Source organism: Apium graveolens, unplaced genomic scaffold, assembly GCF_009905375.1.
Source record: "Apium graveolens cultivar Ventura unplaced genomic scaffold, ASM990537v1 ctg3390, whole genome shotgun sequence".
In the NCBI taxonomy this organism is placed as follows: Eukaryota; Viridiplantae; Streptophyta; class Magnoliopsida; order Apiales; family Apiaceae; genus Apium; species Apium graveolens.
The window spans coordinates 19,335-38,213 of NW_027418083.1; the positions used below are offsets into that span (position 1 = coordinate 19,335).

Here is an 18,879-nt window from a genome sequence, read left to right on the forward strand (position 1 = left end):
TTAGTATTAATTTTGATTTATTTACTTTACTTGATTTACTCATAAATTTAAGTTTTTTGTAATTTTTCATTTATTAAAATTTTATATTTTTGAATAAATTTTAATTTATTTTGTCTATTTTTTTATATTAATTTTTTTTAATATTTGGGTGAATTTTGGTGTGACTTCCGATTAAAAGGTGATTTTTTTTATAGAGTATGTCTACTACTTTTATTATATAAATAATCCATTTTATTATTTTTTTCATTTCAATGACGCTGTGTATTTAAAACATTTAAAATTTTGCTAGTACTGTTTCACACCTAATATTTTTTTAATTTATTTTTATTTTTTAGTTATTTTTAATGTAATGTTTTTTTGTTGCAATATTTGGTGTATTAATTAATTAATATAATTTATTTGTAGATTTTTAATTTTTTGTTATGTATTTGTTCTTCTTATTTGTTTGTTTGTTTCTTTAACTTTTTGAAATCTGTTTGCAATGCATGGGATATCTTATAAATATTTTATATGAACTTTTAATATTGAAATAAATTAATTTATTTTTTTGAAAAAATTATAAAATGACACCTTTAACTCAATTTCGCTAAAATTATTTTATTAAAATTATTATTTTTACGCTAATTATGTATAGGATAAAATACAATATTAAGATAATGAGAGAAAATATGAGAATTTATAAATTATCATAAATAAGTTGATAATATTATTTTCATTAGTATTAATTTGAATTTATTTACTTTTACTTGCTTTACTCATGAAATTTATATTTTTTGTAATTTTTAATTTACTAAAATTTTATATTGTTGACTTTATAATTTTCATATGTTGAGTATTGTAAATTTTAATTTAATTTGTCTACTTTTTATATTAAATTTTTTTTAATAAAAAGGAAATTTATGTTTTTTATAATTTTTAATTTACTAAAATTTTATATTGTTGACTCTATAATTTTCAGATGGTGAGTATTGTAAATTTTAATTTAATTTGTCTACTTTTTATATTAATTTTTTTTTAATAAAAAGGAAATTTATGTTTTTTGTAATTTTTAATTTACTAAAATTTTATATTGTTGACTCTATAATTTTCAGATGGTGAGTATTGGAAATTTTAATTTAGTTTGTTTACTTTTTATATTAAAAACTTTTTAATAAAAAGATTTTGGGTGAATTTTGGTGTGACTTCCAATTAAACATGAATTCTTTTTTTTATAAAGTATGTCTACTATCGTTATTAACTTGTTTTTAATTTTTTTACAACTTAATATATTAATGTGATTTTTGTATTTCTTTTTTTTGAGTCGATTAGTATTAGAATTTTTTTGCAAATCTAGTACATATATGATTTTTTTGGTGGTGTTTGTTTGTTTATCTTTTCCAGTTGATAATTATTAGGAATTTACAATCTTAACAACATATGGTTGAATTTAGCGTGTGGCCATATCAAGTCGAATTTGTATTTGACCAGAGTTGATCGAATTTGATTTGCGACCAAATTTGGTCGAATTAACGAGACGATCATAATTGGTTGAATGTAGCATTTTGAGTGGGGTTTTCGAATTTTTTGACAAAAATTTGAAATTTCATTCAAAAATTTGGGATAAAAATTTGTAACGAATATCAATCGAGTTTAATCGGTCGAATTTAATCGATTGAATTTAGGTCGGTCGAATTTAACTAAATTTTTCGACTAGCATTTGTATGACAACTAAATTCGACCATAAAATTTCAACCGTATTTAAACGAATTTCTTATAGTGAGTTTTGAAATAAAAGCCTAACATTATTTTGTTTTGTAATGTGCTATTTGTATTAGCATTTTTTGAGTTTCCTTCAATATATTAAACTAACACAGATGTTATGTACGTAGATATGATTTGACAAAGAATTTTAACAAAGAATTGATAATAATACACAAATTTGATTAGTTACTGTTAGATGCGTTGTTAATTTCAAGTTAAAGGTCATGAGTAGTTTGTGTTAATCTTAAAATGGTTTAATATGCATGTTTGATTTTCTTTAGATTCATGTGTATGTATCTCACTTTTCTTAATCAATAGTTTATCATTTCTAAAATTTAAACTTGTCATCACTTTACATTTGTTTAATTTTCACCCTCATTTCTTTACGTAGATCAGGAGCTGAAGGGAAAAAAAAGTACGGCATTGGTAACAAAAAAGTTGATAAATCTTAAACATTCGGCTATAAAAAGTAAGTTTAAACTCCAAACAATTGGCCAGAGCCGGCTGCTGAAGTCAAGTTCAATGCTATTTGTTCTGTGCTTCAGATTTTTACTCAAGTGAAAACTATAAGAAGAACAAGCCATCTTCTTTCTCTATCCACTCCAACTCAAAGTCTCTCTTGCAAATCTCTACCTGAACAACATAAATATACATTTGTTTCCGTAATATTGCCATGGCTTCCAAGTCCATTGTTGTCTTTGTTGCTATTGCTTTTCTGAGCATCGTCTCAGCTAAGGACTTCATGGTTGGAGATGACAAAGGGTGGACTATTAACTTTGATTATCAGGCATGGGCGCAAGATAAGGAGTTCTATGTTGGCGATAAACTTGGTACGTTAATATTTCTGCTTTTGTTTGCTAATGTTTCTCTTTATACAATCAACACAGTCACGCACAAATTTGTATGGTCATTTGAGTCATGAAACATAACTTGACAATGTAACACATGAATTTTGTATCCACGAAAATGTGCAGTATTCAAATATCCGGTGGGGGTTCATAACGTGTTCAAGGTTAATGGAACTGCATTTCAGAATTGCAGCAAACCTCCACTATCTGTAGCTCTAATTACTGGAAATGACACGATTGTGCTTGCAACCCCAGGGCGGAAGTGGTACATTTGTGGTGTAGCCCAACATTGTGCTGTCGGAGGACAGAAATTGCTTATTGTTGTGAACCCTGTGGCTATGTCTCCAGGTGTTGCTCCTTGGCTTAGCTTTGGTGCCCCTACTCAAGCTTCACCCGCCACAGGATCAGCTAACGGCATTGTCATTGCTTCTTTTCAATCAATCACGGCGGTTGCACTGGCTGTTTTCTTTGTCATTGCGTTTTAAATCAAATTTTAAAAGTTCAAAAGAGCCTTAATTAGGTTATATCAGATGCCTTTATTGATTTGTTCAAGTTGATTAGTTTACAATATATAATAAGAGAGTGTTTCACTTAATTAAACTTGCCCTTTTGAACGGTCTAATACGCGTTGAACTATGATATCAAACAATACACAAGTACTACATTATCAAATTTAAAACAAACTTAACCCAACAGTTGTTTTCATAAGCACCTTATAACTTGTTTGAACATCCTGATCTGTGAAGGAACTTTTTTTCTAAGCCGCAATTACTCTGTATATTACTGTCTAATTTGGTAGACAACTCTGAAATATCTTCTATGTTATTGTTTTTAAGAAAATTAAATGTTGTAATTTCTAAAGATTCAATTCCGGGGAAACCTGGTAAATAATATCAGATTCAGCCTCATAATATTTGTATTAATCTGTTCCTATTGTATTCATACTCTTTATAGGTTTTCTGAGTGGGCCTTCTTATTTATAGAGCTTCAACGTCAACTTAAAGTTTTCTTTAGAGGAAATATAAGATAAACCAGTTCTTTAGCCCTGTATGTTTGTTAAAACACAGTTCAAGTTTTGGTTCTTTTTTCGCTGAATAATGAGTGTGTGTACTGAACTTTATTTACGCTCTAAGAATATATGAGTGTAGGCAGGTACTTAATCGAAGATGTTATAAATAGTTGATCAGTAACATTATTACATGAGATATATTACGACCAACTTCATCACTACCTTAAGTAAACAAAGAAAGATCTCCTCTCCCTATGACCTTCATTTAACTAAGGATTAGGCTAGGTGGCCAAGGATCAGGCTCTGAGACTGTATGTGGCACAGAGTCAATGGAGACATGACCAGGACTAGGTTCTTCCGAGGCAATAGAGACATGGCCAGGAGCAGGTTCTTCAGACGCAATGGTGACATAACCAGGACTAGCTTTAGGTGAAATAATCATGGGACTAGCTTTTGGAGGTGAAACAATCATGGGACTTGCTTTCGGTACAACATGACTTGGTTTAGGCCAAGTAATCATGGGACTAGGTTTTGGAGGTGAAACAATCATGGGACTTGCTTTCGGTACAACATGACTTGGTTTAGGCACAGAAGAAACAGAGACATCTCCGGGACTTTGTTTAGGCACGGAGGAAACAGATAAAACATCTTCAACACCTGAAATAGGCACTGAATCAGAGCACTCTTCCGGACTTGCTTTAGCTACAGAGAAAAACAGACAAAAAAAAATCAGTACTTAATTAAGGCACATATGAAACATCATAAAATGCAGATTTTCAGACAAACTCACCACCTAACAACATGGAGTTAACCATCTTTGATGATTCTCCGATGGGACTCGCCACAAGTAGGCGTGCATGCCCCGTTGGGATTGTAGTGGTGCATAATGCCACTAGCATTAAACAGACAATCTTCATGTGAAACTTCATTCTGATAATTCAAAAGCTAAACACTAATAACAGGAAGAAAAAAAACATACAAAATCAAGTGAAGTATGTTCCTAAACCCCTACAACCTCACATATATATAGTGTCATTCGGGAAGTCTCATCAAACTGTTTGTTAAACGTTCTTGTCAAGAATTTTTAGTTTTGAGAATAATTCCTCATCTATTTGGAGTTGAGTAATTAATTTAAACAATTGATTTTTTAGTATTAGCAACAAAAATAGTAGTATCCTAACAAACCCAGTCTATCAAATCCCTAAGTGTACATTATGTGGGGGTAATTTTCATTTATTGGCATTATTATTAAAATATAAGACACTCTTCTCGTGACATTGGTTAATTGATATCAATGTGAAATAATTCCCATTAATTCGAAAATTTAACCAACTTTAATTAATATATTTTTTTTTTAAAATTAGGCCAGTAGGGGGCTATTTCTATATTTTAGTTTAGCGAAAAAAAGTGGGAATAAATATTATATTCGAAGAAAATAATTCACGAAATTTAGTGTCTAGCGCATATTCCTCAGAGAAAATAAGTTAGAAGCTTTTGTTTAACAATCATTATAAAATTTGATGATAAAATCATTTTTTCCCGCTAACTAAAAATGATGTTTAAATAGTAAGAAATCGATATTTCTCATATACTTATGATTCTCATGCCAACAAAATACATTTATGTTTATAACAGGAACAAGTTTCATGGCCATGGTAAAGATAAATAAGAACAAAAGAGGTTCACATTTCGGATGGGGTCATTATCCCATGCCAGTGACTATTCAACTACAATTACTACTCCCTCCTCCGTCCCCCTCAATTCTTTACATTGGAGAACGGGAACTCGACACGCACTTTAATGCTCTTATTAAATGTAGTTACATAATTATTTTTTAATTTTTTTTCTTCTAAATAAAAATATAATGTTCAAATTTTTATACAGAAAAAGAAAATTTTAAAAATAAATTACAGAAGTATAATTTATAATTGCCTTAAAATCATGTGAAAAAAACTGTAAAGAAATGAGAGGAACAGAGGTAGTACATTGCAGAAACAGATAATATCTTATAAAATTTGGAATTTTATTCTACGTAAGAAAGTGCCATTTAGGAAATATAAATAGAAAGAAATTGAAATAGAAATAGAATGGTAACATTTGTTGGCATCACAAATTTACCATACGATATTCATACAAAGGATATGAACCAATATACTACATACAATACGCATTGCAGAAATTTACAAGGTAAGCATGGGAAATGCATGAATTGTTTTGAAATCATAATATACGCGACCAATACGACAGAACTGTTGAACTACGTTGGTCAGTGCAAGAAATGTAAAACAACTGTGGAACAGATAATATGCTGAAACATGCAAAAACATAACCGGGAAGTTACATGAAATGTGGGTGTTAAACAGATCACGCGATCCACCATGCAACAAGATAACATCGTATGTACTTGACCATTATCTAGCCTAGTAACATACGAGTTTCTCCAACAATTCACATCTGCCATTACCAAATGATTTACTTGGTATGCAAAGATAATGAGAACAAACAGTTGTCCTCACCAAAAAGTTGCAACTACAGTAAAGGATTAATCTGGACAACAAACTATTGCAGACAGCCAGACAGTCTATCACACAACCTACAAAATCCAATGTATTTACATGGTCATCTTAAATTGCATGAAGAATTAGAATACAAATAACACCTGGAGACTATACTTATAGCCAGCCAAGTTAGCAATTTGCCTCAAAAAAATAAATAAAAGATAGCCCATAATATGTCTTCCAAAGGCATATTGTGCCTTTAACAAAAGGTCTACCAGTTATATGGATAATGGTTTGCAGCTGAACTGTTACAAAGCTTAGAAGTTGGCATCTTCATAGTACACTTTTAATATGGAGACTGGGAATTTCTGCAAAATGAGTAGGGTAAAATTAGTAAATTACTTTTAACTATCAATTAAATTACAACTGCCCAATTAAAATAGTGGAATGTCTAAAGGATCAAGAGAACCTAAAGCACATAAGTTAAATATACAGCCGACACTTATAAATTTCAAGGGAGAGATCAGGTAATAGACTCTCAGAAGTATCACTTGCACTTATTTTTATTCTATGAGCATTTAGTATGTACTCCCTTAGTCCCTTCCAATTATTTACATTTCTGAGGAAGTGTCCGGCACGCATTTTAAGGTGCATAAAAAGTATAGTTATGTAACTTATTTTTACAATTTTCTTTTTCTGAATAAAAGTTGAATGTTTTAATTTTTATTCAGAAAAACAAAATTGTAAAAAAATTAGAGAACTATACTTTATATGCACCTTAAAATGTGTGTCGGACACTCTCTAAAAAATGTAAACAATTGAAAGGGACGGAGGAAGTATGTCCTAAAAATTGCTGCATGAAGACATAAGTGTGTAGCTATGCAAGTTCCTTATTCTTTTCTTTTTCTTAAGTTTTTTATAACCCAACATTGGTATACAGATCTTTGTTCATAACTACAATCATTTGCCTCTCACTGTTTTTTATCAACTTATGCACAAAGGAGAGCAAAACCGGTCACAATTAAATATGAGTGACCGCCAACTAGATTTTTATTAGCAAAAGGAAAAAACTGGTCTACTTAACATTGATTTGCTGCATTTTAAAACACTCTAAAAATGCCACTAACTTCTAGCAGTACAGTGCCTTTACAAAAGCAATATAAAACATAAAATAGAAAAACACTAAAATAACTATAAAGTTATTACACTATACACATTTAACATTAGATAATAATATACTTGACTTGCACAACCCCAGACAGACGTATCTAATGCGGTCATACATGGTAGTAAATTCTATAACTATTACATAGGAAGTGGAGAATATATATGATCAAGAGACGAGAAGGGAGCTCAGATTCAGGGATTGGGTTTCCTCACATTACTATATTCACTCTCAATTGTCAGATTAATCTGTATGGTATTTTGTCAACATTTGTAATGTTTTATCTTTTTTAATGTGCAGTGCAGCACATGGTAATTAAAATTAATTGGGGTGAGATGTGGTCACGTAGATAGATACACGATTGGCGTCAGATAAAAATTCACCAATCATCATAGTTGTTAAAACAAAAGCATTCTGTAATTGAAGGACCATATATCCTTATCATCCAGGAACACCAGTAGATGAATGAAACAAATTTTTGGAGTTTCTAATTAAAACTCCTAAATCAATATTTTTCCCCTCTAAATCTAATGATATCTAATGCCAGGTAACGCAACAACAGGATGCAAGCTCAACCTGAGTCCATTCATTTCCATTATGAAGCATACACAGTGCTTATATAACTTGGGAGTCATTTGTTTAATCTGAATCCTGATTTCTGAATGATTAATATTTCTGAATTATTAATAATCTGAATACATGAAAAAGATCGTTTGGCAAAAAAAATTATGATTCTCTGAATGAGTGTATTTACTTCCATTCTTACATTTTAAGAAAATACAAGAATGCCTAATATATTACGTTGATTATTTTAAGAGAAATTATCGAAAAAATTACTTTTTTGGAGTGTTTTTACGATTTTACAATCTTCTTAAAATATTCGAAATATACGTTTTACAACCAAAAACAACAAGATGCACCTTCTTTTTTTAAGCTTTTTTTTTTAAAATAACTAAAGTTGTTTTGCATTGCATATAAGATTGCATTTGGTTGTACAGGTTGCATTTGATTGCAAAATCGAAATTTTGTATAAGAAATTTAAAAAATTATATTTTTGTAAAATGAAAAAAAAATCGCATGTTAAACAAAACCTCTTATTTTAAACACATGAAGCACAAAGAAAAGCATAATACTTTATAGGAGTAATAATGAAAAATTAATAAAGAGATATAATAAATAAAAAAAAATAATGATGGAAATAATTATTATTTATAAGCATACAGTTACATTTAAAAGTAACAAGAAAGTGTGCGAATATATGAAGTGATGTGACTGGAGCAATGTACTCGGCCATCTTAGCGCTTCAGAAATAAGTGTTTGTATGAGCGATTAAGATGATTATTAAGATTATTAATCATTAAGAATGAAATAAAGAAAGATCCAAATGATCTCAACAAGATAATAAGTCTGTTAAGAAGGATTAAGTAGCGTTAAGAAAAAAACAAATGACCCCTTACTCCTATTCCAAACTCACATGACTCTAAGAAGAACAGGCTATCGGATACACAATAAAGATACAGGTATCGATAAACAATAAACACACGCATAAGCGCATACATACACGCAAACTCTTTATAAGAATAGGTTATTGGTTCTTAAAAAAGACCAGAATTCAAAAATACTAGCTTGTAGTTGCATTAGTACAAATATACTTACCTCAACTACATGGGAGAAATCAACTGGCTTCAAGAAAATCTAGGTCTTCGATCTGCAGGCTTCAAAATCTGGAAGGAGCACATTAAGCTTTCATCGACACTCATCATTGCACCAGCATTATCAAATTCACCACAGTAGTTAGGGGCTGAAAATATTGTCACAAGCTGACGTTCGGCAAAGAATTCATACCCATCCTCCACAACCTATTAATAAACAATTTGGGTAAACATTAAAATTCAAATAGAAAATCTAGAAAGGAAATTAACGAAAATGTGGAAACCTGGTGAGCACGGCAAACCAGATCCATATCATGCTGCATCAGAAATTCTGCAACCTTATCCTGGCCATAAGTGTACGAGACTCCCCTATCATTCATTCCCCAGCCTTTTACTTCTCTACTAGGATCTGACCAAAGTAAATCACAGAGCAAACCAGAGTCTGGAACATCTGTTGGACGAGTTATATTTCTTATCTGATCTAGGCTGGTCAAATCTGGAGAAAGACCGCCATGCATGCAAAGAATTTTATCATCTATAAGAGCAGCCACAGGAAGGCAATTAAAACAGTCAGTAAACACTTTCCAGAGTCTCACGTTGAAACGCCTCTTACATTCATCATAGAATCCATATATCCGGTTAATGGAAGCACATTCATGATTTCCTCTTAGAAGAAAGAAATTCTCTGGATATTTTATTTTGTACGCAAGGAGGAGGCATATTGTTTCCAAGCTCTGTTTGCCACGGTCCACATAGTCGCCAAGAAACAAATAGTTGGCTTCAGGAGGAAACCCTCCATATTCAAAAAGCCTTAAGAGGTCACCATATTGCCCATGAATGTCACCTGACAAGAAGAAAAGAGTTGAGCTTTATAACGACCTAGCAACAGTAAATGATGCAAACCAAATACGTATAACAAACTAGACCTGGTTTAGAATTTAGATTAAACATATTTCAAGATTCTGTACAGTCAACCGTGCTAAAACGTGAAGGAGTATGATATACCTAGTCCTGATAATATTATAATATTATAGCAATTTACAAGCACACAAGCTGCCAACAATGCCTGAACAAAAAATAATATAATCAATCAATCAAAATCTTACCTGCCTATGAAGACCTTGTTAATGTTGTTAACATTAAAGTTATTTCTTTGAGGTTGTCTTTATGGTATTTGAAACGAAAGCACATGATAATGTTTACTTAGGATGATTAATAATTTCCTCCATTTCTTTTATGTGGTTCTGAGTTGCAAAGGTAAAGGAAAGAAAAGACGACTTTTTTTGCATATCTAATTTGAACATATGAGGTTTTGATCAATTTCTTTTTTTTTTCCGTTTACATGTAAGAGTCTTTTTCAATATTTCTCCGTTTAAATGTTTACATAGGAAATTACTTCCGAAGACTGGATTATTCTTATTTCTCAGTAGACGAGCCACGAGCTGCGGAACCTTTCTTTCTACAGCTTTAAAATTTCTACTTAATAAAGCATTACTCCTATTTTATATCATTTTCAGTTCTCATGTTACCACGGGGTCAAGAGGGGATGAGGCGGGCTAAGACAAAAGGCTGAAATAAGTGATACATGGGAAGCAAAAACTTAGAATATACATAAGGTTCTTACTTGATACTATTTGCTCTTAACATACGCCCTCATCAACTGCTTGCTAAACAACATGTAGTGATGCAAACTCGCAGTACATTTTGCAACTTTAACATTACAGTATAACATAAGCATTAACAATTTGATGAAAAACAGGCACAGAATGACAGTATTAATTACTGAATCGCACTTCAGAAATTAAAAGAACAATGTAGTATCATCATAATTGTATGCCTCATAAGGTGATAATTCCAATAGTTGGATGAATGATCATGATCATACACGGCTGAAGCTCAACCTAATGTATTAATCAAGCTAGTCAAATCAGTGTCCAAACATGTTTATCTCATGCAAAGAGCTTTTAACAAATCAAATCCCCACACAAGAGAACAGCCTTCGTACAAGTTCAAAAGATTAACAGTTCACTGTTATTTTAAAAAGAGAGATAGCAATGTACGGATAACATATAAGGCTAAGTTGGACAGAACACAACATCTTCCAACCAAAATTTAGGAAATCAAAGCATTCATTAACCTTAAATGCACCTTAATCTGTTGAGTTTTGGTGCTAGTACTTCCTGATCTTTTCTCTCAGCGTAATTACAAAAAACGAAGGTCAAAAAAATGGATAAAACACCAAACTTTATCCTGCTATAATGGGGAAAATTACCTTAAAAAATTAAAGCAGCAGAGTTTGTGGGAAGGGGGATAAAATAACAAAACCAACACAAAGTTTGACCTAAACATCCCAACTTTTACAAAGTGTTACTTTAATACATTGCTTTGATGTTTTCTACATAAGAAGTGAATTATTACGATAATATCCATTTTCAGCTAAAAGGGGGACAGAGGGCATCTCAAGGTGCCAAACAAACATGCATTTTAAAGAAACAGAACAATAGCCCATAAAATTACACTGACACAGAAAAAGAAGAGTTAACATAAAACAACAGGATTGCAGAAGATAATCTTACTACATGCCACCAGAAAAAAGAGATAAGATTAAAGCATACATCACAGAAAGATAAGTAATAGCTTATACACGGGACAGGAAGAAAATAAAGGTCATATTAGATGTTTGAAAGTTCAGACTATATTTGCAACCGTTGACAGATTTTTAAATTTATAAATTAGCCACAACTACCAGGGATGGGAACAGAACGAGTGCAAGCTGGACCATCTCCATCAATCATCATGCTGAGAAGAAGGTTTTAGTCTTCATATCACCCAAATATCTCCAAGTGTAAGTTACCATTCCTCCCCTACTCTACATAATGGCGGAACCAGTGATAGGGGGCTAGCCTAGGCTGAAGCCCCAGCTGATTGTGGAAAAGTAATGAGATCTTTTCACAAGTTCCCCCCCCCCACCTCTCCTTTGCCCCCGCGGAATGATCTTCGAATTCAGTACCAGACTAATATTGATTATTTATTTATGAATACCTGTAGTACTCCCACTATTTTTTAGGGAAAAGGGGAAACCCTAAATAAGCATGCCTGCTATATCTAGACAGGAACTATTTTTAGGAACATTGCAATAGGAAATATTTTGTTTACAGAAGTTAAATGGCCCTTATGGTATTCAATATTGAGTGTGAGACATAAAAACTTCTTCAGCAACAAATTTTGTAATTATTAACATCAATACTTGTACATCCATTCTAGCAATAAGTGTACATCAAAATTTGTCAAAATTATTAATAATAGCACTATAATAGTGAAAGATGCATATATCACATTATCTTTTACAAAACCAATCAAGAAATCTACCTTCAAAACTAGAAGAAAAAATAAGAAATTTGGGGATAGAAAGGAAACAAAAAATTTAATTTATTATTTGGGAGTAGAAAACGAGAGATCAGAGTATAAAGTCTCCACGGACACTTCAATTTGAAATACGAGGACATGCATAAATATTTGTAATTGCAATGCTTTATTCACTGACATGGACAGCGTATATCGAAAACTGATATAATTGACTTTCCTAAAGGTAAATGATGAAACATATAAAAGGATAATTGACATTGGTAGAATAATTAAACAAATGAAAAGATAGTTGACATTAGTCTATAACCTGTTGAATCGTTAATAACCAATGTAGGCTGACTTAGATGTCATAAAAAAGAACTAAAATATATCAGAAACCAAAAGCTAACGACAAAAAGAATCCCGATTGCCCAACTCAATCAGCTTCTACACGAACAATTCTGATAGCGTGTTTAGGGGTTCTGACTGTGGTCCGTAGGGTGTGTGTGCTACTTTTCTTTTTTAGTTGTCTTGTTGTGTTTCTTTCCTTTGATTCTCCTTTTTATTCCCTATGACTAGCCAGCTGTTTGGTAGGGGAGGTGACTATCATAGACTACTTGGACACGTGGAAGGTAGAGAGAAGGAGGGGATATGACATGGTGCTTTGGTGAATGACGTGTGTGAAAGTTTAAGGATAAGGTTGAGTTGTGGGGCCTATAGCCTACAGATATACGGCTTTCGGTGATAACTTCTTATCATTCGTGATCTGTAGATACTATACCTTACGGATTCCGAAGGCGTGTCATGTCTGCGGGAATGGGTGAAGCCATATATTAACTTTAGGGTCCTTACGGCTAAAACCGTAGGGAGACTACAAATCTGATGCCATCAAATTCCTATTGTCATTCCAATTTCTCCGCAACCCAGACAATAATATTGGTCAAACCTAAATACTAAAATCCAAACAAAATGCATGTGTTCTTCAAATTCAAACCAACATTTATATCAACAATCAAATGTCCAAAAAAATCATATATAAACAACATAAAATCAAAATATACAAAAATTAACCACCCATCAACATTCAAAAACCAACAAACTATTAAGCAACACAAAATCAATAAAATGATAAAAGAAATTAAAAAAATAAACATCCCAAGGAAACAGAAATATACCACAGATCTTGATGGGTGCTTCAAGCTCCAACAAATTAGGCTGCTGAAGAAAGATTTCTCGAGACGCGGCGCAGAGCTGGCGGATCTCATTCTCAGAAAGCTGAACCTGTCTGACCGTCCTAGCTTGCCTAAACTCCAATAGCCTATTGATTATATCATCAAGAACAACAGGGTCTATTCCATTTCCATTCCCCTGCTCATTTTGAGCCATGGATCTCTCTCCTCTCTCAATCGCTCCCAATCTCTCCCAATCTCTCTCAAGCTCTCTGAGCTTAGGGTTTCAAGAACACAAATAAACCCTAAAAGATGCAAAATTTACCACTTTTTAGGGATAAATAAGAGATGGGTATGCTTGGAATTTGATAAAGATTGAGATATGTGATGGGGTTTGTAAGGGATGGTGAAGAAAGGGGGGGGGGGCTGTAGGCGGAAGTGCCTATACAAATGTTGTGTGTATATATAAGTTTACAAGGGTTATTGTATGATGTATATTCATTAGGGTCGGTAAATTCGGTTGCCTCTCTCTTTCAGTTTTTTTTTACTTTTTTATCTTTTTTGTTTTGTACCTCCTTATGAATTTCATTTTGTTTTTTTTGCTAAATAATTTCATTGTGTATTTGTGTCTAATATCAGGGATTTGTTAATCAATATATCAGGTTCGGTTGGACAGACGAAAAAGGATGAAAAGATAAAACTGTCTCGAAATACATAATCAACGGGAGAAAAAATAAATTAATATAAGGGCAATTGTGTTTTTTTGACACTTTTTTGCTCCAAACATTAAAAACTTAGGCTCGATTTGGGATTCCTGTTAAAAATTGCTGTACTGTTAGAAAAAGTGCTGTTGTAAAAATTAGATGACTGTTCGGTAATTTTTTTTATACGTATATGTGTTGATGCAAAAAATTAAAAATAATGATATTTTTGGTAAGGTTTGATGGTGAAATCAGCATCTGCTTCTTACAACAGCTGAAAAACAGCTTTTTCTAAAAGTATGGGACTTGTTTTCTAGTAATACAACATCCCTATTAGAATGATATAAGAGACTTAAAGTATAATTGTTTTAATTTTCGTTAATATTAATTAAAATTATAAAGTGGGTTGGTCTCATTTTAGCTTATGAGTGACGCATACAAAAAGTTAAAAATAAAGATTAATTTTAAGTGGAAGGAGTAAAATTCTTTAGTCGAAATAAATTACGATTATTTTCAACCGGAGGGAGTTCGGCACCTTCTGTGCTTGTCAAGTCTTGTACAATTCAAGTTCTAAAACCAAGTGGTGTGCACCGTGGGGGGCGGCTTAGATGCAATGCAAATAAAGAAACCTCAAGGTGAACCTTACATTCAATCCTAGCTATAGAAAATTAGAAATCTTGCATTCACTTTCAAGTATGCAAGTCAAGTTAGTTGCTGTATCAATTCAAAGGTATGCACACTCATTTTCTCCAGCTCTTTAGCCTGTGGTGAAGGCTTTCAGTTCATCCTACCACCTCTTTAAGCACCATACAAGAAAAGCCCTCAATTGGTCCATAAAAATGACTTCTATCATCTCCTTGAGGGCTTTCACTTTTATTTGATGAAGAATCATGCCATCTCAAAATATCCATGTTTTATGTCCGCAGGCAGTATCAAACAGAGTATCATATGAAAAAACATATGTAACAAAAAATCCACACAAGAGATTACTTCACAAGACTTCTTTGACTCCTTTCTACTTGTTAGTTGACAAAATAACGGAAATATTCTACAGGTACATGCTATAAGATGAACAGAACTGGACATAAGTTTAAGCTCCACAAATACATGCTATAGGATGAAAAGAACTGGACAATAAGTTTAAGCTTCCCAACGATTCTGGAAACTCCTCTTTAGACCGACTTACGTAGAACAACAGGCTCTCTTTGTGTTCCCAGAAGCATCGCCTACATTAATGGTGGTCCCTTGACCAGGAAGGGCAGTTGCTGCAGCTTCCTCGGCTGCCAATGCTTTCTTGCTTATGATATGGTATATCTCTGTTAAGATGGTCTGAAATGCCTTCTCAATATTGACTGCTTCCAGCGCTGATGTCTCCAGAAAAGAGAGGCCTTCCTTCTCAGCAAAATCTTGACCATCTTGCTCTGCAACAGACCTGAGATGCTTCAAGTCAGACTTATTTCCCGCCATCATAATGACAATGTTTGAGTCGGCATGGTCTCTCAACTCACGGAGCCATCTCATGACATTTTCAAATGTCGGCCTCTTAGTGATGTCGTAGACAAGAAGAGCACCAACAGCTCCTCTGTAATAAGCACTAGTGATAGCTCGATACCTTTCCTGTCCTGCAGTGTCCCATATTTGTGCCTTCACGGTCTTTCCGTCTATCTGCATTCAAAAGCTTGTTAGGTCATACATCAACACTAAAAGTGTGTAATTTGACAAGTAAAACAAGATCAAGTAATCAGCAAACTGTATGTTGCTAACTTAGCAAGTAAAGCCTACCTTTCCTTTCGTCAAAAGTGTGTAATTTGACAACAGAAACAATCATCAAAGAAGTAACAAAAATATGGCTATCCCCCAAAGATGCTCTAATGAAAGAAGTAAGAAAGATAACAGAAGAATCACTCTAATTAAGGTTTCACCTCTTATTTAGCCTTAGAAGGTTCCTGCAAACCGCATTAGATTTGAGTTAAAGTTAAAATGAAGACAGTATGTTCTTCACAATCCCAAGTCCGCTTGGTCACACGACATATAGATGACCATCATTCTTTGTGTGTAATAATCATCTCAATTAAACGTCCTTCAGAGCAACAACTTAAAAAGCATAATTGACACCAATTCTCCAAACTTATTTCCACAACATCTACAAAGAAATTAAAACCAACCAGAAAAGGGGGTTTGCCCCGCCCAATAACCTACTAAGTCATATTACATAAGTCATAAGTGTTCATATTTATACATAAATTAATTTATCTTCCTACCAATTATGTATGTAGATACGTGTCTTAACAAATCAACAACTTCATTTACGTTGCAACTAGCAACCAGTAAAAGTGATTCAAACCTGATTACGATTGACAAAACTATATCAAATTGCAAACAGCAGAACCGACCAGATAAACACTTTTGAAAACCACCAGATTTGACAAAATATACTAGCCCTGATAAAACAAACACCAGAATCGACAAAATAAACTAAATTTGAAAACACCAGAATCGACAAATTTACTAAATTTGAAAACAACAGAATCGACAAAATATGCTAGATTTGAAAACACCGATATCATACAAAATATGTAGTTTTGAGAACACGATAATCGACAAAATATACTAGATTTGCAAACACCAGAATCGACAAATATGCTAGATTTGAAAACACCACAATCAGACAAATTATACGAACACCAGAATCGATAAAATACATTACATTTGAAAACACCACAATCAGACAGATTATACCAAGATCAAACACCAAAATCGACAAAATAGATTACATTTGAAAACACAAAGATCAAAAAATTCAACAGTGCAGCATCCTCATGTATACACATCATGCCCCAACACAAACTCCACAAATCACTAATCTCAACACCATAAATCAACCGTGAGGCCTCAAAGTACCAATCAAGTACTTCAAATCACCACCACAAACTCAAACTACAACGAATCATCAAATCACAATCACACTACTACAAATCATCACTTGACACTCTTAATACTAAATTAATTAGCATCCAAACAAACACAAACATAAATACCCACAAAATTCTTACATTAAACTTCAAGGGGACAAAAGAACACAAACCTGGAGAGTTCTAGTAGCAAACTCAACTCCAATAGTGGACTTGGATTCCAGACAAAACTCATTCCTCGTAAACCTCGACAAGATGTTAGATTTCCCAACACCAGAATCTCCAATCAACACAATCTTAAACAGATAATCATACTCATGATCCACTCTGCTCCCCATCACCCTATACACACAGATCTAATCAACAACAACACATCAAAAACAATTTAAATATACTTATATATTAAAGATGAAAAACATTGACTTACAGTAAGTACAGAATCGAAGCAACCGGGCCGGACTAAAATCACGGTTTAAGAAATGGGTATAAAACGGATTGTGGTATGTATGTGTGTATTCGCCGAATAGATACAACACAAGTCGTACAGGAGTTAAGTTTATACTTACAAAGTGGTGTGTGTATTTCGTGTTTCTAAATGAATGTTGCCAGAGAATAAAAATGCTCGTTTAGATTTATTTAAGCTTCGATTTCCATTTTAAAGAGGGACGTGGGTGATTTAAATAAAGAAAAAAAAATACCGACCTAGCCACACTGTGCGTGTAATCGGTTTTGGATTTTTGGATTTGGTTTTAATATATAATCGAAATCGGGCAATTGATTTTTATTTTTAATTTTTTGATTTCAGTTCAAATTTAGACAATTCGAATTTTATCGATTTCTTGCGATTCATGGAGTTTTTCAATTTTTTACTCGACCCTAATAGGGGTTGCAATATCGGTTTGGTTCGGGTTTGATAAAAACCAACAATAAATCAAATTATATCAAAATCAAACCATTAAAAAATTATAAACAAAACCCAAATCGTCGACTTTCAGTTTGGCTCGGTTTTGAACTAAAACCCGATAATTATATAGAAAATATCAAACCAAATACATAAAAAATAAATTTATTACCAAGTCTTTTTTTCAAAAATTAAAATATTCATAAATTATTGCAAACATATATATATTATTAAACTTAACATTAACATCAAATACTTTAATAATAGTCAGTAGTTGTTTATTAGTCATGCTTAATTATTTTAGTCGGATATCTTTCTTATTTTACGTGTGTTTCATACCAGAAAATCTTCTACATCAAATATCTAACCAACTCGTGATCTATTCAAACTGTTTAATATTTAGTAATTCAATTAAATTTAGTTATCATATAATCCGTTGTGACCCAAATCTTACATGTACTATATTTAGGTCCATATAAGTTTAGGGTCCAATCTTTTAGAAACCATGATTTATTGGGCTTTTAAGGTATACACAGTGATTTCTCGGAGGCATGGGCTGTTGTGCAAGACATGCCTGTACTTTAACAAAACTAAGATAATTTGTCAACCCCAAATAAGTTGTATTGTTATCTTAATTTGTATTTTGTACTTGTAAAACTTAAAATCTGTAAAAATGTCAAAGGACCAGACTGGAGTCTTTTTCTATAAACAGTGTCAAGTATAAGAATTTCATCTGGAAGAAGATCAAGAAGATCATGCCTCAGAAGAATTATGAAAAAGTTTGGAGTTGAATAAATCTGTTTTAGGAAAAATATTCTAAGTCAAGATCTCTACAAGCCACAGATTTAGTGTTATAGAGAAGTCATTCGAGAACTTCAGAATGACTTATAGAGAACTCAGGAAAGTTTATAGAGAACTCAGAGATATCGACAAGCCAAA

General features: G+C 32.6%; 4 protein-coding genes across 6 annotated transcripts; 1 reads left to right on the plus strand and 3 right to left on the minus strand.

Moving 5' to 3' along the window:
• Nucleotides 1-2,360: 2,360 nt before the first annotated feature.
• On the plus strand, nucleotides 2,361-3,094 carry LOC141701137 (blue copper protein 1b-like). Its single transcript, XM_074504796.1, has 2 exons — nucleotides 2,361-2,570; nucleotides 2,715-3,094. The coding sequence occupies exons 1-2, from the start codon at nucleotides 2,414-2,416 to the stop codon at nucleotides 3,071-3,073; spliced, it is 516 nt and encodes a 171-aa protein (XP_074360897.1). The 5' UTR covers nucleotides 2,361-2,413; the 3' UTR covers nucleotides 3,074-3,094.
• A 639-nt stretch (nucleotides 3,095-3,733) lies between these two features.
• Nucleotides 3,734-4,609, minus strand: LOC141701142 (uncharacterized). Of its 2 annotated transcripts, none has more exons than XM_074504803.1 (2): nucleotides 4,391-4,609; nucleotides 3,734-4,299 (listed from the first exon to the last, which is right to left on the minus strand). In XM_074504803.1, exons 1-2 carry the CDS (start codon nucleotides 4,524-4,526, stop codon nucleotides 3,863-3,865), a joined length of 573 nt encoding a protein of 190 aa, XP_074360904.1. In that variant the 5' UTR covers nucleotides 4,527-4,609; the 3' UTR covers nucleotides 3,734-3,862. The 2 variants fall into 2 exon arrangements, with proteins under 2 accessions (XP_074360904.1, XP_074360903.1); XM_074504802.1 differs by having other exon boundaries at nucleotides 4,388-4,607.
• Nucleotides 4,610-6,145: 1,536 nt separating this feature from the next.
• On the minus strand, nucleotides 6,146-13,865 carry LOC141701140 (serine/threonine-protein phosphatase PP1 isozyme 2-like). Its single transcript, XM_074504798.1, has 4 exons — nucleotides 13,433-13,865; nucleotides 9,197-9,756; nucleotides 8,917-9,119; nucleotides 6,146-6,463 (listed from the first exon to the last, which is right to left on the minus strand). Exons 1-3 carry the CDS (start codon nucleotides 13,641-13,643, stop codon nucleotides 8,946-8,948), a joined length of 945 nt encoding a protein of 314 aa, XP_074360899.1. The 5' UTR covers nucleotides 13,644-13,865; the 3' UTR covers nucleotides 6,146-6,463; nucleotides 8,917-8,945.
• A 1,192-nt stretch (nucleotides 13,866-15,057) lies between these two features.
• LOC141701141 (ras-related protein Rab2BV) lies at nucleotides 15,058-17,677 on the minus strand. 2 transcript variants are annotated; one of them, XM_074504801.1, is made up of 3 exons: nucleotides 17,467-17,677; nucleotides 17,213-17,395; nucleotides 15,058-15,792 (listed from the first exon to the last, which is right to left on the minus strand). In XM_074504801.1, exons 2-3 carry the CDS (start codon nucleotides 17,375-17,377, stop codon nucleotides 15,310-15,312), a joined length of 648 nt encoding a protein of 215 aa, XP_074360902.1. In that variant the 5' UTR covers nucleotides 17,378-17,395; nucleotides 17,467-17,677; the 3' UTR covers nucleotides 15,058-15,309. The 2 variants fall into 2 exon arrangements, with proteins under 2 accessions (XP_074360902.1, XP_074360900.1); XM_074504799.1 differs by having other exon boundaries at nucleotides 17,213-17,381; nucleotides 17,467-17,676.
• Nucleotides 17,678-18,879: the final 1,202 nt, after the last annotated feature.